This window comes from Neurospora tetrasperma (genome assembly GCF_000213175.1).
Source record: "Neurospora tetrasperma FGSC 2508 unplaced genomic scaffold NEUTE1scaffold_81, whole genome shotgun sequence".
In the NCBI taxonomy this organism is placed as follows: domain Eukaryota; kingdom Fungi; phylum Ascomycota; class Sordariomycetes; order Sordariales; family Sordariaceae; genus Neurospora; species Neurospora tetrasperma.
The window spans coordinates 5,008,622-5,031,183 of NW_009799179.1; the positions used below are offsets into that span (position 1 = coordinate 5,008,622).

The 22,562-nt window shown below is 52.5% G+C and overlaps 9 protein-coding genes across 9 annotated transcripts; 6 read left to right on the forward strand and 3 right to left on the reverse strand.

The window, feature by feature from the left end:
- Positions 1–229: 229 nt before the first annotated feature.
- NEUTE1DRAFT_126097 (uncharacterized protein) lies at positions 230–1,950 on the reverse strand (the record flags this gene model as incomplete). The annotated part of the gene is made up of 3 exons (XM_009857957.1): positions 230–1,043; positions 1,124–1,471; positions 1,910–1,950. 3 exons carry the CDS (start codon positions 1,948–1,950, stop codon positions 407–409), a joined length of 1,026 nt encoding a protein of 341 aa, XP_009856259.1.
- Positions 1,951–2,621: 671 nt separating this feature from the next.
- NEUTE1DRAFT_72443 (uncharacterized protein) lies at positions 2,622–4,862 on the forward strand (the record flags this gene model as incomplete). Its single annotated transcript, XM_009857958.1, has 3 exons — positions 2,622–3,486; positions 3,554–4,359; positions 4,417–4,862. 3 exons carry the CDS (start codon positions 2,628–2,630, stop codon positions 4,624–4,626), a joined length of 1,875 nt encoding a protein of 624 aa, XP_009856260.1.
- Positions 4,863–5,227: 365 nt separating this feature from the next.
- On the forward strand, positions 5,228–6,534 carry NEUTE1DRAFT_91141 (uncharacterized protein; the record flags this gene model as incomplete). Its single annotated transcript, XM_009857959.1, has 4 exons — positions 5,228–5,307; positions 5,395–5,506; positions 5,680–5,777; positions 5,833–6,534. 4 exons carry the CDS (start codon positions 5,271–5,273, stop codon positions 5,931–5,933), a joined length of 348 nt encoding a protein of 115 aa, XP_009856261.1.
- A 475-nt stretch (positions 6,535–7,009) lies between these two features.
- On the forward strand, positions 7,010–8,059 carry NEUTE1DRAFT_91142 (uncharacterized protein; the record flags this gene model as incomplete). The annotated part of the gene is made up of 2 exons (XM_009857960.1): positions 7,010–7,453; positions 7,630–8,059. The coding sequence occupies 2 exons, from the start codon at positions 7,298–7,300 to the stop codon at positions 7,741–7,743; spliced, it is 270 nt and encodes an 89-aa protein (XP_009856262.1).
- A 710-nt stretch (positions 8,060–8,769) lies between these two features.
- On the forward strand, positions 8,770–10,662 carry NEUTE1DRAFT_150134 (uncharacterized protein; the record flags this gene model as incomplete). Its single annotated transcript, XM_009857961.1, has 3 exons — positions 8,770–8,849; positions 8,942–10,005; positions 10,210–10,662. 3 exons carry the CDS (start codon positions 8,770–8,772, stop codon positions 10,539–10,541), a joined length of 1,476 nt encoding a protein of 491 aa, XP_009856263.1.
- A 409-nt stretch (positions 10,663–11,071) lies between these two features.
- Positions 11,072–13,578, reverse strand: NEUTE1DRAFT_51557 (uncharacterized protein; the record flags this gene model as incomplete). The annotated part of the gene is made up of 4 exons (XM_009856895.1): positions 11,072–13,025; positions 13,089–13,370; positions 13,458–13,494; positions 13,560–13,578. 4 exons carry the CDS (start codon positions 13,576–13,578, stop codon positions 11,072–11,074), a joined length of 2,292 nt encoding a protein of 763 aa, XP_009855197.1.
- Positions 13,579–14,464: 886 nt separating this feature from the next.
- Positions 14,465–15,571, forward strand: NEUTE1DRAFT_142501 (uncharacterized protein; the record flags this gene model as incomplete). The annotated part of the gene is made up of 1 exon (XM_009857963.1): positions 14,465–15,571. One exon carries the CDS (start codon positions 14,465–14,467, stop codon positions 15,569–15,571), a length of 1,107 nt encoding a protein of 368 aa, XP_009856265.1.
- Positions 15,572–16,679: 1,108 nt separating this feature from the next.
- Positions 16,680–18,758, forward strand: NEUTE1DRAFT_150135 (uncharacterized protein; the record flags this gene model as incomplete). The annotated part of the gene is made up of 1 exon (XM_009857964.1): positions 16,680–18,758. One exon carries the CDS (start codon positions 16,708–16,710, stop codon positions 18,376–18,378), a length of 1,671 nt encoding a protein of 556 aa, XP_009856266.1.
- Positions 18,759–19,400: 642 nt separating this feature from the next.
- On the reverse strand, positions 19,401–22,174 carry NEUTE1DRAFT_126102 (G2-specific protein kinase nim-1; the record flags this gene model as incomplete). The annotated part of the gene is made up of 3 exons (XM_009857965.1): positions 19,401–21,516; positions 21,569–22,027; positions 22,135–22,174. 3 exons carry the CDS (start codon positions 22,172–22,174, stop codon positions 19,439–19,441), a joined length of 2,577 nt encoding a protein of 858 aa, XP_009856267.1.
- Between the last annotated feature and the right edge of the window lie 388 nt (positions 22,175–22,562).

Here is a 22,562-nt window from a genome sequence, read left to right on the forward strand (position 1 = left end):
AAGTTGTATGATATCCTGTAAATTATATACACAGTACACCTCTGCCGGCTTTAAACTTATTAGTGTGGCACCACCACTTTACATTCAGTATTCAAGGATTCAGAAGTGGTCAAACTCGCCAATCTTTGTACGCAAATTAGAGTTCTTGCCACTTGCAAATCACCGCGCTAACAAGTTTAATTCCGGCAAAGGTGAGAGAGGTAGGTTTTATCACCTCCATATCAGGCTACAAGCAGCTGGGGGCCTCGTTTGAGCCCATCGGTAAACATGAAGCTATGGATCAACAGGACTTCACACATTAACCATGGCTCAATCCCCATCGATGCCTTGTTCTATCCAGGGATTGCCATCTTCCAAACATAAACAACTGAACTCTTTCAAAGCCAACCTGGCTCGTTGACACAACTCACACCACCCTCCTCAACCCAAACTCATCTCCATACCCCTTCTCCCTCGCCTTCTCATCCAAGAAATCCACCAAGTCAACCATATTCGTGCAACTCAGCATGGCGTTGCGCTCCGGCTTGCTTAGCAGGGCATTCTTGTTCGGTCCCATGCCCGGCGCACACATCTCGCTGAGGTGGTGCTGCACAAGCTTGAAGGGCAGCGGCGCCCGTGCCAGGTGGCTCATGAACGTCTCCACGGCCTCCCACGGGCATGCGTCGTAGCCGGCGTAGAGGGCCGGGTTGGCGAGGATGGCGCGGGCGGACATTAGCCCGGAGAGTTTGGGGAGGTTAAGCAGAGGGGATTGTGGTGTTTTCTTTTTCTCAACATTATCGGTGGTGATGGACTTGCTGGTGAGGGTGGGTGTGTTGGCTGGGTCTAGCAAAGGGGAGGTGAAGGGGAGAGAGTTGAGGGTGAAGACGTCGCCTGAGAGGAGAATGGGGACTTTGTCGCCGAAGTTGGTGGTGAGGATCTCGAGCGCTTCGACGTTGATGGGTGTGCTGGACGGGGTTTGGCGGGTGCGAGGGTGAATAGTAAGCCAGTCGATGTGGCGGTCTTGCGAGGGGCCGAGAACGGTGGTGATGAAGTCCATCGTTTTTCTGTTGCATGGGGGTCTAGTAGTTAGCTGATTTCTGCCACCTATCCCCGAGACCATAAGTATGCACCGTGTGTCACTTACCTCAAGTCTTTGTGAACACGGATCTTGACGCTGACGCTCCTTCCCTTGGGGTTATCAACATCCCTCTCCTTCCCAACACCCCATCCATCTCGTCTCAGATACTCTCGAGTCTCAATGACCATGTCCCGCACCAGTTCTCGCTTTTCCATCAGCGCGGCACCAAGCGTCTCAGCGCATGCCCATGACTGAGGGCATCCACAGTTCAGATCCACGCCGCCGGCGTAAGGAGCTACGAGGGTAGACGCTCGGGCTAACTCTTTGGGATCGTTGGCACCAAATTGTACCACTGTTGGAGGTTGCGGTCCGTTTGTGGAGATAGTGAGATCACTATCTCTGGCAAATCGGTTCCTGTTGAACTCTTTGGCCAGAATCATGGGCGTCCAGCAAAGATCTGTGCCATAGTCATGTACTGTTTGACGGAAGGCAAGCTGTTCAGCTTGTTAGATTATTGTGATATTCGTGATGGGAACTCAGGAAATGGGTGTTGGTAGAGGAGGAGGAGGCCACTTGCCTTGCCATACCTCACCATAGGCGCCAAAGTGTAAAGAAATCTTTTTTCACTCTTTGCAATGTCAAAGAGCTTGAGCGGACTTTCTCAAGACGGGAACAAGTCAGTTAAATGCATTCAATTTCGTCCCTGTAGGGTATGGTCTATGTACAAAGCACAGGCAGTAATCGGCCAGGCTGATATGTATAGTCTCCTCAGCTAGAGCACAGGGAGGGAAGAGGAATTTTAAGTCGTAGCACTTGTTGCAGGAATAATAGAGAAGGGTCGGTAGGCCTTACTGAACGATATCCTGGTTAGATCTTTCCGAGGTGGCCTCCATCTTGATGACAGTCCCAAGCTCTTGATATCAAGTGGAAAAATAGAGTGAGAGTGGGCGACTTCCGTGGATGCGCCGGAGGGTCTGTTGAAGAGGTGCAGTTGCAAGTGAAGGTGTTTGGGCGATCAGCACCCGCTTTTTTTTGGTTTTTTTTTCTCCTAGTGGGGGTTTGAGGCTTTGATAGCCGCTACGGCAGTTGACTTGATTGACGTTCACAAGCCCACGATTTACGAATTCCGAAATCTAGATAACTTGGCGATCCAAGATCGCTGGATGTGACGTCTTGCGAGGCACCCAACGGTAGTGATTTTCTTTGGGCTAACAAACTTGAACACCTGATTACCGGGAAGAAATATCGAAGAGCCACACGTCGGAACGGATGGGGAAGTTCATGAAAGTGACCCCTACCCTAAGAGTTTCCCGCTATCGGTGCTTCTTCCCCCACTGATCAGACCCCACTAGCACCTTCAGTTGCCCCGGTTTCACGGTTTTAACAAGGCGCAAGGACCCCTGTCTTATATGACTCTTGCGCAGCCCCCAGCGGCCGATCATCGCTTCCTTCCAGGTTTCTTCAGCTTGTTAACTTGCGCCTCATTCTTCAGCTTTTTCCTTAGGTTGAGCAAGAGTCATCTGCTCACGCCAAATTCATCCCGATGAGCCTCAGACAAAAATCCGACAAGATGGGAAGCAGCAACCCGGTCATTGGCCTTCTCGGTGGCGGCCAATTGGGTCGTATGCTCTGTGAGGCCGCAAACCCTCTGGGCATCGACATCGCCATTCTCGACGAGAAGAACTCCCCTGCTAAGCAGGCCCATAACACCAACCGCCATGTCACTGGCTCTTTCAAGGACCCGGTCAAGATTCGTGAGCTCGCTGCTCGTTCCGACTATCTTTCTGTCGAAATCGAGCATGTCGAAACCGAGGTTCTCGAGGATATCGAAAAGAATGGCGTCGAGATCAAGCTCGCCGATGGCTCCGTTGCTATTCACAAGCCGCCTATCCATCCTTCCTGGAGAACCATCCGTCTCATTCAGGACAAGTATCTTCAGAAGGAACACTTCCGGACCAGCAAAACCAAAATTCCCATTGCTGATCAGATGGCTATTGAGTCGGGCGAGTCGGCTCTCAAGTCCCTCCAGGAAGCTGCTGACAAGTTTGGTTTTCCCTTCATGCTCAAGGCCAGGAAGGGAAGCTATGATGGAAGAGGAAACTTCAAGGTCAACAGTGAAGAGGACTTCGCCCCTGCCATCGAGGCATTGGGCAAGCTTCCTCTCTACGCGGAAAAGTGGGCTCCTTTCGTGAAGGAGCTTGCAGTCATGGTCATTCGTACTGAGGATGATGAAGGCAATCTGAGAAAATGCGTCGCCTACCCTGCCGTTGAGACCATCCATGAAGACAGCATCTGCACGAAAGTCTTCATGCCGCCCAGGGGAGTGGATGACAATGTCTGTGAGCAGGCTAGGAAGCTGGCCTGTGATGTGATTAGCACCTTGTGGGGAAGGGGCGTCTTTGCCGTTGAAATGTTCCTCCTCGAGGACGGTAAGTAGCAGCGGTTGGTCACAATTTTATTGAATACCTACCTCTAGCATGCTAACATATCGTTCAGGATCGTTGATGATCAACGAGGTCGCGCCTCGCCCTCACAACTCGGGCCACTACACCATTGAGGCCGTTCCCTACATGTCCCAATACAAGGCGCAGCTCTATTCCGTCCTTAATTTGCCTATCCCCGATGAGCTCACCCCTAGAGTCTCATCCTCTATCATGCTGAACATTCTGGGTGGTGCTGCCCCCAACTCCCACCACAAGCTCGCTCGTCTTGCCAGGACGACGTACGGAGATGATTTTGATGTCTACCTCCATCTCTACAACAAGGAGTCCAAGCCTACTCGCAAGATCGGCCATATCACTCTGACAGGATTCTCCTCAATCGAGGATCTTGAGAAGGCTGCTGAGCCTTTCATCAGCATGGTCGATCAAATCAGAGAGGAGCGTCTTGCTGCTTCTGCTGAGCAACTTCGTCCCCAGGAGGAGGCCAAGGCTAGTAACAAGACGAACTCCGGAGGAGCTAACCCTGCGGAGGGAAATAACTCGGATCAGCCCTTGGTACTGGTCACGATGGGCTCTGACTCCGACTTGCCCGTCCTCAAGGCCGGTCTTGATATCCTGAAGGAATTCAAGGTCCCGTATGCGCTGGACATCACCTCTGCCCATCGTACTCCCAAGTACATGATGAAGGTTGCTGGTGAGGCAGCGAAGAAGGGCATCAAGGTCATTATTGCTGCTGCTGGTGGAGCCGCTCATCTTCCTGGCATGATCTCCTCGGAGACTCCGCTCCCTGTCATTGGTGTCCCTGTCAAGGCAACACACCTCGACGGACTTGACAGTCTTTTGAGCATCGTGCAGATGCCCGTAAGTTTAACCCCACCCTACCAGCGATGTTACCGTCCAACTACTAACTGCCAACAGAGGGGCGTTCCCACTGCTACTGTCGGCATCAACAACTCTACCAACGCCGCCCTTCTTGCCATCAGGATCTTGGGCTCCTTCATCCCTCAGTACCAGGAGCATATGAGTAAATATCAGCTTCAAATGGAGGAGGCCGTCATCGAGAAGGGTGGCAAGTTGCGGACCGGAGGCGATGTTGCGTATCTTGAGGGCATGAAGAAAACCAAGTAAAGAAAACAGACAGTGGCCCAAGGGGCAATGGGAATGTGACGCGCAGTTTTCAATGTATCTACAATGACGATTCAACTCGCGTGGGGGCACACTTGGTATGCACGAACAAAACAAGGACCGGGCAGAGCGAGCTCTGGGGGTTACGGCGTAACACAAGTAAAAGGAAAAAAGGAATGGTTATACCCGGAAAGTTGAAGAGAAGAAAATGTCAAGAGCACACTACGTTTATGACTGTTGGAATCTCACCACGACACGTACCTGCGCAATTTTCTGACTCGTTCACCAGCCAGTTATAGTTTGAGGAGTGCTTGGCTCTCGCAACGTCGCACATAAGGCTTTAAATGTACGGAATGCGTCGGTTGTACTGTATAAGTGAATCAATCCAGGTATGTATTCCCCGGGTCTTCAGAAGCATCCACAACAGCAATCATCGCGAGTTCCCTGCCAAGACCACATGTGGGGTCCGTAGATGGACCGTGCACGCGACGGCCGTGGCAGAGTCCCGCAAACGGAAGTCCAGAGCTTCCCCGGGAGAGGTGTCTCCAACCTGCCCCAGCTTCGAACGTCACCGTCCGGACGACCATCAACCTCACGCAACAAGTTCCGAGACTGGCTTCAATTTCCATTGTTTATACTCATTCAAAATGTCTTCCCAGAAGGATATGCGTAGGGCGGACCTGAGTAAGTTCCTCATTCCAGTTTCCGCAACTGTATCTTGTCCGGTGTCAAAGTCGCGAAGCGTCAAGCTGACCCAAGTCAATGGCATAGTTATCCCCTATCAGGAACCGGCCGCGAAGACCGACGCCCCCGAATTCCAGTCGACTCTCTCGTCCACATTGCCCATGGCTGCTATCTTCATGCGCAACCGCTACATTGGATGGTAATTGGACCTTTATCATTTTACGACCTGTTGGATGCGCGCGCGCAAAACACTCTATGCAACTCCTAGCACAGCCATGGGGAGCTTCGAACAAAGCTACCCGCGATCTATATGGATGTGAAAATCAAATGCAAGGCTTGGTGGACCGTTTGCTGATGCGGATCACAATTCAGGGCTGCTGTCGTCTTTGCCGTCCAGAGCTGGCTCGGCGAGAGCGAAGACACCAAGAAGAGCACCAGCACACCCGGATACTTCTCCGTGGGCATGTCGTGTACGTTTACCGGGACAAGCAACCCATCTTTGCGAGTCCGCTAACATATACCTAGTGATGTCTCTCGCCGTCACCTACCTCCCGCTCTTCCTGCCTCCGCCACCGGGCATGCAACAAGGCAGCGCCACCGACGCCGCTCCTCCCGTCCCTGCCTAAAGTGTCAGCTTCTCTGATAACAGAGGGTCCTTTCGTAACGCTGAAGACAAACGAACAATCTCGTCTTCTGGAACGATAGTCTTCCCAACACCAAAATCTTTAAACTTGGGCGAACTATCTCCACGAGCGATGCCACTGGAGAGCCTCATACGCCGTTGAGAGACCCGGAACATACGAAAATTTTCTGTACACCATATGTAATACCCGATTAATTCCGAAGATGGTAATGATATTATTAACGACAAGAAAAGGGAGGATGAGGCTCAGGTAAAGGGTGTCCATTTTATTCACAAAGACTGGATCCCGGGGGTCAGAGGATTAGAGGAGTACTCGGCTAAGTGCTCCAGTCTGATATTCGTCGCTTCCTAGCTTTGATGAGTCGTACGACAGGCATGGGCCAAGGCTGTTACGATCTTTCGATGATAATGAGCTAAACGCTGCATTAAGTTCGTTCTTGGGTACGTTAAATGGGTTGAAGAAAGGATGAAGACGGCGTTTTTGCTGCTGGCTCAGGACACGGCCCAAAGGATTACGTCCTGGTTAGCCCCCTTTCTAGAAGATTTGGTCAGTACAAGTCAGTTGTACATCACTATCACTTACTCTACGTGTTCATGACTGTGGTGCATGGGCCACTCGTTTGTCCTAGGAATGATTGCTTAATGGTGAGCTGATACAACAGAGTAAGGTTAGGTTGAGAGCCCATAAGGTCGTCTTCCCGTTAACAGAGATACAAGCGGATACCAAACATCACCTTTCCCTTTACCCTTTCCATTTCGTTCGTCGGCATGAGTTACCTTTCTCCCAAGTCTTAGGGATAGCGTTCCCTGTCATGGTGAAACGCCGAGGTGGTCAGGGGGCTGCTAAGCGCCCGTCCCTCACGGGGTTTCAGATGCGACGCCTCGTGTGGTCAAGGTAACATCCTCCCACGGCCTTCCACTACCAATTTCAGTCAGGAGATGCTTCGAGGCCCAAGCGACACAGCCTGGTTCATACAAGTCATTTTATGTTTTGCTTCATATCAGATCTTATTTTCTCTCGTCGCCCTTTGTTCCGTTTTTAGCGACCCATCCTTTCTGTTTCCTTTTCGCGCTCGTTCGTCCTCAAAGTTAGGTCACCGCGGAACGGTTGTTAATACGTACCACGGGTACTTGTTAATCACAACAACTTCACTCAGTTCTATTACCGTTTAATAATATCATCAGCTGGTCTGAACTTCAAGCTTGATAAGAACTTCAATCGTTCGGACGAAATACGTTACCGATCAGAACATTCACTATTACCTCATCTCAACAAGACACCGCAACTCGACTCGTCCCGAGAAACAAAACTATCCTCCTACGACACAAGCCAACATACAAGTCAACATGAAGCCAGCCACCCTCGCCGCCGCCCTTCTCTCGCTTTGCGCCTCCCTCGTCAGCGCCGGTGTAGTCATCACACCCATCAAGCCTGAGCAAGTTGTACCCAAGAATGCAGGTGACTGCTTCTTTGGCGTGACCACTCCTCTAGGTTGCGGGTATGTTCTATCTCTTATCTCACGCTTTGACACATGAGGCGGTTACGCCTCCCACATGCATGATCACTAACAGTAATCATATTTAGACCCCTTCGTAACACGAAGAAGGTGTAATGAAGGAGCTACGACTACGAGTTTGAGTTTTCTTTCACGGATGGGGAGTTTGATGGCTGGATGCAGGCCTATGGGCGGAAAATGGGCTGTCCTCTCGAGGCGGATGTGGATGATAATAAGGAGGACGTTGATCGGCGACAGGATAGATGGGTGATGGGCCTTGTCTGCATGCAGTCATAGGATCTCTGGGGTTTTAACCACCGGCTATGGACATGAAGTGATGATCTATCAGGGATCGATGTTATCTCGGCGGAGAACCTCGGCTTGGTCATGTCAATGGACATGAGATACAGACCGAGGGTACGGAGAAGATACCCATATCTTGGATGAACCGTGGTTGCGGCCGGAGGAGGATGAAACCACCACCAATTCTACGGCGACTGTGCCATTCAAAACCATCCTGTCTGTCCTGTCCTGTCCGTACTCGAGGAGTAATGCGATGTAAATGGATACCCATTCGGATCATCCTACAGTAAAGGCACTCTGTTCGGTCTCGATTTCAGCCGTTACGACCTTTTACAAGCTTGTGATTAATAATGATGATCGCACGAAGCCATTATGATAGTATGATCGAGATAACTTGACGGACAACAACATCGCTGCGCATAAAGATCGCAAAGATGCGAGCTTCCAAGTCGAAGAGTTATTCACAACTCCTGGTATCGCGGAGTTGAGCTGGCAAAGCAGTCAGAGACATTTGCAATTTTATAGCATGGTTGGAAAAATGTGCCGATCGTTCGACCCGCCCTCACATGTGGTGATTCTAAGGCAGGAGATACAGAAGGGCTGTTTGTGGCATCAATCTGCCACTCAACTTCGGAGAAACCTAATGAAAGGTCCCCCAAGACTCCCGCGATACTGTTGGGCTGCAGAGCAGCAGCAGCAACCGCGTCTCTTCGTTGAGTGGTTGATGAGAGAAAAAGGAAATTTCGGGGTGGATGGACGTCGAGTTTTGACCACTTCGAAGCTTCGCCAGTGGCCCGTGCGCCTGCACGTTTGTCAGGCGGGGGACGAACAACAAACCCACAAAAACGAAAGCTTTGGCGGGGCCGATTCAAAAAACCACACCGGTCCGAGGAACTGCCGGCTCCGCAAGCACCAAACTTTAACTTCATTTCAAAATTGCCGCTGCAACCCTCGTTCTTTTTCCCAAGTTTACTACTTCTCAACAGACTGGCAGTTCCGCGAACCACAGAGTCCCTAGTCATGGCGATGGGATCTATCGGCGATACCCTTTGGGATGTCGTCATCTGCGGCACCGGACTGCAGCAGTCTCTGCTTGCACTGTAAGCAAACTTTTCTTTCGCTCTTCTTCATCCGGCTTTCATCGTTCTCCTGTCTAACTGACCGACTGACATAGCTGTTCTCCGCCTTGAAGATCCCTCTCGCGATCGGGCAAGAACATTTTGCACATAGACCCCAACGACTACTATGGCGGGGCGGAAGCGGCTTTCAGCCTGCAAGAAGCTGAGTCCTGGGTTGACCATCTGGCCACCGAGGACAAAGGCCTCTTCAGGTCCGCGTCCATCACCAAGCCGGATGTCGTGGGTCTTTCCTTCCCCAGAGCGTACTCGCTGGCACTGGCACCGCAGTTGATCCACGCCCGCTCGGAGCTGCTATCTCAATTGGTTTCTTCCCGGGCGTACCGGCAGGTGGAATTCCTCGCCGTCGGATCGTTCTACATCTTCAAAGCACCCATCGACCCCGAACAGCAACCCAGCCTTGTCCGCATCCCTTCTACCCGCGAAGATGTCTTTTCAACCACTGCTATATCGGCCAAGGCGAAGCGCGGGCTGATGAAGTTTCTACGGTTTGTGCTGGACTACGACAGTCCGGAGCAGAGAGATGCCTGGAAGCCTTTTGCCGATAAACCCTTGGTGGACTTCTTACAGGAGCACTTCAAGATGGATACCGAGCTCAAGACCTACATCATCACCCTCACGCTCTCGCTGGATGGTCGGATCAATACCAAGGATGGGTTGTTCATCGTCCATCGCCATCTCACCTCTATCGGTCACTTTGGCCCCGGCTTTGCTGCTCTCTATCCCAAATGGGGCGGTATCTCCGAGATTGCCCAGGTCGCCTGTAGAGCCGGTGCGGTCGGTGGTGCTGTTTACATGCTTGGCGCTGGTATCAAGTCAATGGATACTGCTACTGACGAGATCGAGCTCGAGCTGACCAGCGGCGACAAGGTGAAAACCAAGTTGCTCGTGCGTGGAGAAGAAAGCGTTGGTGACGAGCCGAGCATCAGCAGGCTAGTGGCCGTTGTTGATTCTCCGCTCAAGACCTTGTTTGAGTCTACCGTCGACGGGGCGCCGACTCCCTGCGTTGCGGTCGTCGCTCTGCCTCCGGGCTCACTAACAACACCTGGCGAAGCAGACACTGACCCAGTCTATGTTTTCGCTCACTCGAGCGGCACTGGCGAATGTCCCAATGGTCAGAGTAAGTTTTATTTATTTCTTTACTCCCTTCATTTTACACATTTCGAGTACTATGATGATCCACATTTTGAATACTTATCTACATTGTCCAAGCCTCGGCGTTGACGATAAATACCTCTGACATTCTGATCGTACTCTCATCCGTTCACCCTTTTTGCATCATTCATAACTTGCTACGCACAAATGGCTGACTGGAAACCAACAGGTGTCCTATACTTGTCCACAATGGCGACTCCCAACTCCAAGGAGATCTTGAGTCGCTCTCTTGAATCCTTGCTTTTGGCTGTGGACTGTGATCGAGTCCCCCAGTGCTTGTATCAGTTATACTATGAGCAGGCTGCTGGTGTGAAGCAAAGTCGACTTGATGGGTTGATTCTTGATCTGCCAGGCCCATCTCTTTCCCTCTTGATGGACGACGCATCGCTGAATCATGTCCGTGAGGCGTGGAAGAAGGTCGTTGGCGATGCAGTTGATGATGCAGAGTACATGGTCTTCACAGATCGTGAACCCGTGGATGATGATGATGATTATGAATGATTCTTGGTGACGACCATGGTAAGGGCTGGTCTCTTTACTATCTTATGCACCGCCCTCCCCACATTCCGTAACATATTTGAAAAAGATTAATCTCAATTTACTTCTATCATTCAATTGCCAATCCATCTCACTGCTACCTATCTTGTAACTGATTTGTTGTGAAATTGCTCAGTTGCAAAATTACAAGCTTGCCTTCTGTCAACGTGAGCCCCAGCGTGTCCGTTGTCCCCTTCCCATACTTCTCCGAAGATCAGCTCCCTATATCCTCCGCAGAAACTGTGATCCTGTCTTCCGCATGCGCCAGATGGTTCTTGCCAGAGGCATAATTGCTTAGGAAACCATTTAAGACGTTCTCCCATCTGCCCTTCTCTCAATCAAGATCTCACAGCGCAGGGAAGCACTGCATCCCGTTTCCCATCTACCCACCCGACAAGCCGAACCGAGAAATAAAAAGAAATAAAAGAACCGCAAGACTGGCACCGATTGCGCCGATAAGTGTGCATTCTTCGCAAATCTCCGCATCAGTCACTTCACTCGTCACCATCCTCCTCCATCAGAGCCAGCATCTCAGCCTCCGACACCTCAACGCCCACGCGAATTTCGCCAAACGGCTGGAAGCCCTCCATGTCCTGCTCCACCTTGATCGCGTCTTTGGTCGCGAGGACCAAAACGTTGTAGAAAGCCTGAGTCGCCACCTGTCGGGTTCTGTCTCTAGGTTCATCCAACAGCTCGTCAAAGGCAACCCACTGTCTGAGAAGTCTGTCGTTTCCGTCTCCGTGGGCATGGGAAGAAGAGGGTGGAGCACCGCCGCCGCCGAGGGACCGCGTCTCCCCTCTGGCTTTGGCTACCATATTGACGTAAGCCAGGAAGTTATGGCCGTCGCGGTCTAGAGCGTCGCGCATTACTTGAGAGGTTTCGGCCGCAGCCTGGGTAGCAGTCGTTTCAGCTTCGCCGGAAGGAGTACGGCGCAAGAGGTCACGGCCACCCTGAGGACCGCCAGGCAAATGCGGAAGCTGCGGTTCATCCTCTCCAGGCGGCATCATGGGGTCGGATGAGAAACCAGGGGCGCCGCCAGAGTGCAAGAAGGGCGCGTAGGAACCTGCGTCGCTGAAGCGATCGATAGGGGGGAGTTGGGCCAAGTGGATGCCGCGGCTGTGGAGGGGACTGGCGCTCACTTGGCGGCTGGATCCGGGGTGGTGATTGTCGCCTTTCGCCGATGAGCCTGGGACGAGGGAAGAGGGTCGGTTCCAGGGAGCGTCGGAGGGAATGTCGGGCAGTGCTGAGCCATCTCTTCTTCCAATCTCGGCGTCTTCTTCCACTCCTCCAGTAGGCAAGCCGCCACGGCCTGCCTCAGTCTGCGGCTCGGCGTTTTGCTGCGCTTGCGCTTGATGCTCTTCTCCGTTCTCATCATTAAGGCGACGACGTACACGTCTCTCGGCATCTTCCTCCTCTAACTCGAGGGCTTCGAGAGCGGTGCGTCGACGGCTTCGTCTTCCCTCGGCTTCAACCTCCTCATCGATGTCGATGCCCAAGGCCTCGCTAGCAAAATTGGCGCCGGAAAACAGAGCTGCCAGTGGATGGCTGCGATGGTTTCCGGAGTTAAGACCGCTTTCAAGGGCGCCTACACGGCCAACTCCACGACCAAATATGAGCTCATATGCGTGTTTCTTGGCAGTAGTTGGGTTCATGGCTGCAGCGCGTACGGAAGCGTTGTTCGCCCGCTCGACATTGGCAAGATAATCGGTGCTCCACGACTTCAATTCGTGGCGACTGATTTTGGTATCATGGTCAGGTACCAGCACAGTACGGCGGCGCTGACGACGTTGCACAGGTGTGGCGACTGCCTCAACCACAGGCTCCTCCGCAATGGCTTGCGCTTCTTCGACTTCTTCCATCAATTGGTCTTCCTGAGCTTGCTCGACTTGGTCGGGGACAAGGCCAGGAACTTCATCGGCATCGGGCGGAGGGGCCGTGCCTCCGCTCATGAGCAAGTCACCTTGGTCGTCAAAGGATAATTCCGACCCATTATGACCTTGGCCAAAGGGTGTGGCACGAGTTCGCTCTTCCTCGGGGCGGGGAAGAACAGGCAGCTCAGGCTCGTCGACAGTTGCCATCACGTTACCGTCAGCGTCGATCTCGATTCCCCAATCGCCAAAGATCTCGGCGTTGGCCTCGGGCTCGCCAAACTCCATCATATCGTCGTCAGGCTTGTGTTGAGAAAGAGGCCCCAGGGAGTAGGAAGAATGCTGAGAATACAGCGGATCGGCAGGAGAAGACTGAGGAAGATCAAGGCCAAGAAGAAAGGAGCCGCTTCCGTCCGGTGTGAGATTGAATCTGTCCAGTGGGGAGAACTGGGACGAAGTCTTGCATGAGGCCTGACTCTGGAATAGGGAAGCCAGGTTTCCATCCTCGTCTAAGCGGAAGGCTGGGAGCCCCATGTTGATCTCGAAGTTTGGATCATCCGGGAGGATGAGTTGGTTGCGCCTGCGAATGTGAGGTTAGCTTGACACATTTATCTGGTCACGGGCAAAATGGGGGTACACATACTTTGCTTCTCCGGCTTGCGGATCAAGGGCATTCTCGGTACCTCCCAAGACATTGTAGAAGCATCTCATGTGCATATGGATCTTCTCGGCGTCGGTGAGCACATAGGAGCACTGCTGGGAGAAGACCCTAGAAACGCCATATAGCAGACTTCCCTGCAGTCGCAAAGCAATGGGTGCGCCCGGCTGGAGGATGGTCTCGCAGGCTTTCCTGACATTGACTTCTTGGATTGCCTTGCGCGAGATCTTCCTGTTGCTTGATCTGAGACCAAAGGTCGAAACCAACCTGGAGCGAGAGTAGAGCTGCGTTAGCTGAGTTGTCTCACCTAGAAGTCACAGAAAGGTTTACTGAGGTTCGTCCAGGTTCACTTACCACACGGTGGCAACACCATACTGCTGGTTAGTCAAGACTGGTGAAGGAGTCAGTACTGCTTCGTCCTCGTCTCGTAGCCGAATGAGAAGTGAATCTACTGACTTTCGTGACTGTAGAACATGGTAGCGAGGAACGGTTGTGTGAGACTGAGAGGTTGTTATTCTCAAGTGTTACTTGATGAAGGAGGCCAGGGCCTCGAAGGATACGATGCGTGAAGGTTGATGATAAGGTTTGAATAGAGATATGAAGGAAGAACAGAGTATGGAGGAGAACCTTGGTAAGGAAAAAAAAAATGGAGAGTGAACGCGGGTGAAGAGGGGTAGTGGGTTAAAAGATGCTCGGGGTCGGGTATGAGAGCTTGACGCGTTCTACGTGGACATGATCGAAATGGGATGAAAAGACACGCAAACAACGACTCGACCAGAATACAATGGGTGGCATGGACGAAACCAATTTGACGGACTGAACTTTACGGTGGGCTGTTCGAATTGGAGAGCAGGAATTGAAGAGCAGGATTGGTATCATCGAAGTGGTCGAGTTCCTGTTTCCCCCCACAGTTCACGATACCCGGGGGGGAACTTGTATTCAGAAAAGGAAGGAGCGGCTCGTAAAACAAATTACGCGGACCTTCCATCTTCAAGTCAAATACTCTCAACCCAGCATGGCCTGAGCTTTGGACCAGACATCGTCCATTCACTACCAAACAATTCCATTACTTCGCCCTTGGTTGTCGGCCAATCTATCACATCCCCCGTTTGTTACTTTCCTGAAAGCTACGAGACACTCGCCCACGCAACAACTTTTCTTCCCAGAACATCTTGTCTGATGAGGGCCGGGAGTTTGTTCGACAACAATTCCTATACCTGACTTTTCTCCAGAAGGCTTTCTGTCACTGTAGCAAACGAGCCGTTCTCCGCTCAACAGTGACAAGTCCTGCGTGAAATCGTCGTACCCGGGACTATTCTCGCCGATAAAGAGCTATTTCAACTCCTCTTGATAACCTCACGATGAGCGACCATCAACCCCGCCACGGCCGCCGCGACTCTCCGGTCGACGATCGCGAAGAATATGTTCCGTACGTTAGCTGTGCGTCGACTTCTGCCGCGTCAAAGCTGCAAGCGCAGTATATCCCAACTCAGTTTCCACCGGGACCTCAGCCTCCACTGGGAGCCGTGAGATATGTCCCTCCCATGCCGAACCAGTTTCCTGCGCACAGCGCTTCTGGCTACATCGAGGGCTTGTATTCGACATTTCCAACGCATTACACCAGCTTTCCTCTTGCGGCAAATGCTCCCCAGCCTTATGATCAATTCGACAGTACGAGTTACAGACCTCCTACTCCCAAGATCGACCAGTTCACCACTGCCGCGACTTTGTTTTCACGGGTTTCCACCCCAGACTACGAGCGAGAATTCGACAACGAGCCTATCGATACTGTGCCAAGAAGTGTGAACGGTTCTCCGATCCCTCCGCCCGCAAAGGGCTCGGGCACATTTCATACCACTCCTGAGGTTCCCAGACCTCCGCCTCCTAGCCCGGAAAACTTTCATATCCCTTTGAAGTCACTCAAATTGAACGACCTACGCTCGTCGGCTTCGATTGGCTATCCTGCTCCCGGAGATAAGAGTGCCGCGTGCCAACTCTGCGACTGGCACGGCCACACTGCAAAGATCTGTCCGCTGGGCTCCGACAAGAAAGACAACAAGCAGCCTAGCAATGATGCTGTCTTCACAAACAAGGAACAGAACGAGTATCAGGATCTTGCGCGCAAGGTCAGCCATATTATCCAGAACGTTGTCCCGGATGGCAATCAACCACCTGCAACCAACGAGACGATGATCCAACATATCTTGAAATGCTTGGCCAGTCATCCAGGAAACCCCGAATATGTCCACAAGCAGCTGGGCAAGGAGGAACACCAAGGCCAGTGGCTCTGCATCAAGGCCATGTGCGACAATAAGTGGGAGGGTCCAGTGTCCATGGCAACCAGAGAAATCGACTGCAAGTACTGCAAGAAGAACCTCGCTGGTGATCCGGTCACCCTTTGCTACCAGATCAAGCCCAGAGACGGCCGAGTCGCACTGTATCGGGAGGTGGGTACCTTGAGAGTTTGAGAGTTTCGGGCCAGCATACGGGCAAGAATCTGGCTTACATAGGTGTGAGAGCTTGGAGTTTCGCTCAGAATATTGGGGTACTGGCAGCTGGGGATCTGGCATTTTGGGGTGGCTACTTTCACATTCATAGGAGAAGATGACGTCTGTCAGCTTTTCGAAGAGCAATTTTGTGCTTTGGGCTTCCGTATACAGCTTTGCACAATACTATACCCCCCCCTCCCCCGAAAAAAAAAAATTGAAAAAAAAGAAAAAAATTAGAGGAAAAAAAAAGGTCACACGGGATGTTTCATAACGATCTTGGGTGGTAGATGTCTTGAGGAATGCGCTGTGTTCCCGCAACTCAGTGGTAAACGCATGGGGCGGAGTCAGGGGATAGCTATCGTCACGGCTGGCCTCAAGGGTTTGCCAATACCTTTGGTGCTCGAAAGGTCTTTGAGATATGACATCCCAGAGGAAGATTAAGCAGATAGCTTCCTGTAATCCTATTCAAGAAGTCACATTATCTCAAGGTGAAATGTGAATCGACGCCCGAGCCTCGCCTCAGTTCATTTGAGAAAGTAAACAATTGTCGCCAGTGCTGATGCTGCAAAACATCACCAAGGGTTACAGAGCCAAGAAGTCTAGAAAACGACTTAAACCAAGTCTGACCAATCAGAAGAGGCGATGGGTTGGTCAAAAGTATCGTGAGCCCCTCCTCCGCTCCAAAATCCCTTGTCTGATGCAACGCGTTGATCATTTTATGGTTTGCTTTTCTCAGTTTCACTTCGCACAGTTTATCTATGGCTGGCGCATTCATCGATCCTCAACCCAATCAAAGGTTTGCACTCTCTGCCTACCATCGTGAGGTTCACACCCGTTGGCGCTGCTGCCGTGATTTCCTCTTGCGACTTCCCCGCCCTCGGCACGCAGTGGTAGTAGCTCGTTCTGGTTATACGCAGTACTTGTAGAAAATATCCGGATCTCCACTCCGGCCGCTTTCGCCATCGATCGCACGACAAACCGAAGTCATTGCAACTTTATCGTTGTCCCTGTCCTTGTAACTTCATAAATACCAAACTTTCTCTCCTCGTTCTCATTTGCATAGATTGGGCCAAACTTTTCATATAACATCATCTGGGGAAACCCCACCGCTTATCATGGCGACCGAGAGCAACCCGGCGCTCGCCTCCCTCCCGTCCAACGTGCGCGAGATCATTGAGCTCGCCAGCCAGCGCGATGGCGGCATTCCTTTCCGGGCAAAGACCGCTCACGTCCACAGAACCTGGGCTGGCACTTTCACGAGCTTGCCCGAGCTCTATATTCAACCCAAATCTGTCCCAGAAATCCAAAAGGTCGTCCGCTTGGCCCGTCACGCCCGGCGCCGTGTCACTACCACCGGCTGCGGTCACTCTCCTTCAGACATTACTTGTACCTCGTCCTGGCTCGTCAACCTGGACAACTTCAACAAGGTGATTTCCGTTGATCATTTGACCGGTCTCGTTGTTGTGCAGGCAGGTATCCGTCTTTACCAGCTCAGTGACGAGCTGGACCGCCGCGGGCTTGCTTTGCCTAGTCTCGGCAGCATCAATGAGCAGAGCATTGCCGGCGCCATCAGCACGGGCACGCACGGCAGCGGCATCAAGCATGGTCTTGTCGGTGAAAGCATTACTGAGCTCAAGATTACGCTTGCCAATGGCGAGACGTTGTCGTGCTCCCCAGAGGACAAGCCTGATCTGTTCCGGGCCGCCTTGATCTCCCTCGGTGCCTTGGGTATCATCACCGAGGTCACTTTCAAGGCTGTCCCAGCTTTCTCACTTGCCTGGAGCCAGGCAATCGACTCGGATAAGCGCATCTTTGAGCAATGGGAGAAGGATCTCTGGAGCCAGGCCGAGTTTGTGCGTATTTGGTGGTTTCCTTACATGCGCCGCGCCGCTGTTTGGACTGCCAACGTTGTCGACCCGGTCGACTTGAAGACCGGCGCCGTCAAGCACCGTGAGCCGCCAACAAGCTACTACGATAGCTGGCTAGGCTACTATGTTTATCATAACCTCCTTGCTCTCTCCAGATGGATCCCGCGCATCACGCCTTGGATTGAGTGGTTCGTTTTCGGCATGCAGTATGGTTTCAAGAACGGCGAGGTCACGAGGATTGGCGCCGTCCAGCCCAGCCAGAAGGCCTTCCTGCTGAACTGCCTATACAGCCAATCCGTCAACGAGTGGGCCATCCCCCTCCACAAGGGACCCGAGGCTCTACAGCGTCTTGGTGCCTGGCTTCAAAACCTGAAGCCTGGCGACCCCGGCTATGTTGAGCACGGCATCCCCTACAGCGCCGAGGGTCTCTGGGTTCACAGCCCCGTCGAAGTGCGTGCGAGCGACTCGACCGTCTACACCTCGCGGGAGGCCAACACGCGCCCCTTCCTTGACCCCACGCAGTCTGACGGCCCCACGCTCTATCTCAACGCCATCATGTATCGCCCCTACCACCGTGAGCCGACGTACAACGCCACGGAGCGCTACTATCTCGGCTTCGAGTGGCTCATGCGCGAGCTGGGCGGCAAGCCGCACTGGGCCAAGACCTTCACCGCGACCCAGGCCGACCTGGAAAGGTGGTACGGCGATGACTTCCAGCGGTGGGGCGCCGTCCGCGAGAGCGTCGACCCCGAGGGCATGTTTGTTGGGCCCTGGCACAGACGCTACCTGTTGGAGTCCCTCCAAAGGGACAGGTTCCTCCCGCTGGAGGAGATTCAGCAGACGACCAAGAAGGTCCCCGCGAGGCAGGGTGGTGGTATCGAAGTGATTGGCATCCAGAACCTCGTCGCGCCGAACTAGGTGATTGGGAGAATTCTGGGTTCTCCGCTCAACAGGATGAAGAAGGAGGCCGAGAAGGAGGTGACCAAGCTAGGTGGCAGGACGCTGCAGACTGCTGAAAGATTTAAGGGGATTCGAAGAAAAATAGGTTAGGCGGAGTTTTTGAACAAACCACTTGATGAAGACTTCAGAAAGGCATTGGAATTATGGCCAAAGAGTGAGAAAGAGCGTTTCATGGAGTCTTGGGATATGTACCCTAACTTTTCATGATTATTTTGGGATACCAGGCTGGTTCGTAAGGAAGGGAGGGATGGCAAGAAGCTTTTGAATATCGAAAGGGGAATACGTTGTACTCTACAGATACCACAGAAAAGTACTAAGATTGCGATTTTGAACGAACGATTGTGGGTTCTTCCATGCTGCAGTGGAAGTAATTTGAACACTAGTAGCTGTTTACGCCTCCTAGTACCTCACACACAGAATGCGTAATTCATGTCGTGTCATGTTATTCATCATATCCCCAGGCTATTCCTAATGCCACCAACGCCACAGAAACTCCCAAGAAGAATCCGAATGCTCCCGGAACCATAGTCTACTTCGATTACGTTGCCACTTGATCTCTCTAGAACCATTAGCCAACGCCGTAGCCAAAAGATGACTTTACAGTAATCACCAGGTGAAATGACAAGCTCGCAAGAGAGAGGGCAAACCGATGCCATTCCGTTACGTGCATGTATACGTGTACATGCCCACACCCAAGCCCGAGCGGAATGTGGTTCTTTGTTCGCTTTTCAACCCTTCACTCTCTGAATTCACTCTTTCACCTCTGTTACTTTTCCGCCCGTCTGCTCTCCCCTTAGCCCGAACGCCATGCGATGATTGATGCGATGCCTATGCATTTGCTGATCCAACTTGAATCTATGCCAGAACTAGAAGCCGAACCAGAAAATGCTTTGATGAACCCCAAGTGAAAAATCGGCAAGGAGAGAGAAGTAGCCAATGATGGGTGTCGATGATGATGATGGTGATGAAGATGAAGGAAGCGGGCGGGCGGGCGAAGCTGTCCTATCAAACAGTCGGTCTAGCTCTGACTCAAATTCGATGCCGGCCTCACAAAGCTCGCCGGCCTTTTCGAGGTCTTCACGATGAACGGACTGGGCATTTCCTCCGTCTCCACCTCCCGATTCCATACGGGAGCTACCGGCCATGGCATCGACTTTGTCCCAGCCCCAGTGCCCGTTCCAGTGGCGCTGCCGCTGCCTGCGCTGTTGGAAGAGGAGATGCTGTTGGTATTACTCTGCTGCTGCTGCTGCTGCTGCTCAAAGTTTGCGGTTATCGGTTGGGGTTGTGATCGTGGTCGGGTCGGTAATTGCGACTGTCCGCTACCGCTGCTACTGCTACTGCTGCTGTCCACTGCTGACGCCGCGATTGTCGCGTGTTCCTTAAAGGCGCGTAGTTTGGCTTCGTTGGAAATGATCGCGCTGATGGGCCTACCACCGGCGCGAGCCTGGTGCAGCTCGACGAGCGAGCTTCCGCGAATGTTCTTGGCGGCCATAAGTCCGATCTTCTTAAGAGGCGGAGCTTGTGGCAGTGACTGTTGTGGTTGGTTGTTTTGTTGCTGGCTGAACGACGATTCATCGCATGTGGACGACATCCGCTTGAGACCCCTTGTTCTGGCGGTTATGTTGGACGTGACGGTCGAGGATGGCGCGTCACTGCCGCCGTTGCTGCTGTTGTTGATGTTGTTCGCGCTGAGTCTTATGCCCACGCCCGTTACCGATGGTATCCTACTGAGTCGTCGGGTTGGGCTGGGTTTGCGGTCTCGCAGGGTGGGAGCGCTGGGTGCGGAACGAAGGGGATGTTGTCCTATCGACGAAACTCCACTAACTGTCTTAGAGCGGGTGGCTAACGTCTGTTTGGAGCGTAAGCCATGGATTGGAAGAGCATTGGAGTTTTGTTGCGAGTTGAGCGACGGCCTCGACCTGGTTGTGCCAGTACTGAAAGGGTTCTTGCTGGATTTAGTGATACGTTTCGGTGAAGGAACCAGAGCCTCCGCTTCGGACTCGTCGCCAGAGTCTATCATCTCTGTTTCTCTTGGGACCTCCCAGTTGCTCTTGTCTGTAGAAGTTGGCTCCTCGCCAAAAATCATCCGTGGGTTTGTGGTCGGCGCTTTTGTCAAAGCCATCCGACGGGGCGAAAGGGAGAGGGAAGCGATCGTGATAGGTGATGGTGAGGCCATTTCAATGTCCATTGGCGTGCCAAGTACAGATTCAGCGGGTGCAGAAGAATATGTCTGCGCTCTGTGGAAGGGTGTTCGCGGGATTTTCTTTGAGATGTCAGAGCCATCAGTCGACTCGGCAATCGAGATATCGGTGATGTCCGTAGTAGAAGGGAAGTCGCCGTCACCGCTACCGACTGAGGACAGGTTGTAGTCAGACACCAATGTAGCAGCAGTCGAAGAAAACGAGCCCTGCTGGCCATGACTGTTGAACATGGGTCCTCTCCCGTGCCGTTGTAGCTCTGCTTCTACCCGCGCCTGAACCTCCTGCTCAAACTTTTGTTGTAGAGATTCGATTTCCTGGGCCACCAAACGGTCAATCTCCAACCGCGCCTTGACTTCCCATTCCCTTCTCAGTGAGGCATCGATCTCGGCACGTATGGACGATTTTTCGGTTTCGAGTGCGGACAACTTGCTATCAAGCTCGCGGATACGCTTGTTAAGGGTCTCCTCTTTCGTTCTGAGAGTTCTGCTGAATTCCACAACTTCCTTTTCCTTCCTCATCAAACGTACAATCGGCAGGTTCAGAAGTGTGGCTGTGTCTGGCCTTCGATCGGGGTTCACGCGCAGGCAATCCTTGATTGTTGCAAAGAGTTCTCCCGAGTAAACGGAAGGTAATGGCGCAATCTTGCCCTCCTTGATTTTCTGAACCAGTTGGTAATGCGTCTTGGCGTTGAATGGGGGCTCTCGGGCGCAAAGCTCGTATATGATGCATCCTAATGACCAAATATCCGACTTTAACGTGTATTTCTCTGCCGCGCAGATTTCCGGCGACATGTAGAAGGGGGTGCCAACGTAGGTCGAGGCAAAGTCGTGCGACTGCATGACCTTGGAGAGTCCAAAGTCACCAAGCTTTACCGAGTTGTCTTCGCCCAGGAACACTACGAGGCAGCACGTTAGACCAGTCCACATACGTATCACAGGGTCACCTACCGTTCTCTGGCTTGAGATCGCGATGTAGAATAGTCATGCCACCCGAAGGAGGTTTTGGCCTTGCTGTTGAGCCCAAACCAAGGACAGTCTTGCCGACTTCTGGAGGGTCGACGCCATAGTGGCAGCGGTACAAAGCGGTGACAAGCTGGGAAAAGATGCTCCAGACGAACGATTCCTCCGCGTACTGGTTATTCTTAATAAGGTTGCGGATAACACGGCCCAGGTCACCATTGCCACAGTATTCCATGTAGAGATGTAGGTCTTGGGTAGCTTTGAGATGTTCGCGGTGGTAGTATCCGACGATATTGGGGTGACGTAGGGTCGAGAGGATCGAGAACTCGGCGTGCAACTGTTCACGCTCTTTTTGCGACATCTTGAGGTAACTGATCTCCTTGCGGCAGAGGATCATGCCGTCGGCTTTGCGCCGCACCTTTCGGATGATGCCAAACGAGCCATGGCCTGTGGTTGTCAAGCAAATCGTTGTCAGCCATCAATGTTACTGCTACCCTTTGTGCATGTGCATGTGGAGCGCCGTTCGATGGTTGGGAGAGGGTGTTTTCGCATACCGATCTTTTCTAGAAGCTCGTACTTGTCGCTCTCCGACATGTTGGCGGTTGACTAGATCAACGGGACCTCTGACAGGCTATCATGAATTGGGAAGAGTATGCTGCCTGATCCATAAGACAATCGTTTCGGGAAGTGTACCGTGTTGAAGGATAGGCCCTGTCGTCTAAGAGGTGCCGATAATGCAATAGTAGCGTTGTATGCGATGGTCGTGATGAATGCAATGGTTATGGTGATTGCGATGGGTGTATTCTAGTGCCGGGAAAGGATGCGCACGATTGCGTGTAACCAATCGAAGTTAGGTTCCGGGTCTTGTTGGGCGGCCCGGCTGGTCGTGGACGCTTCGGATGGGCTGCCCGATGGAGGACGCCTGCGAACCTGTCAAAGGGAGAATCCCTACTAGACTACCAGTCAACATCGCGTTGCCCAG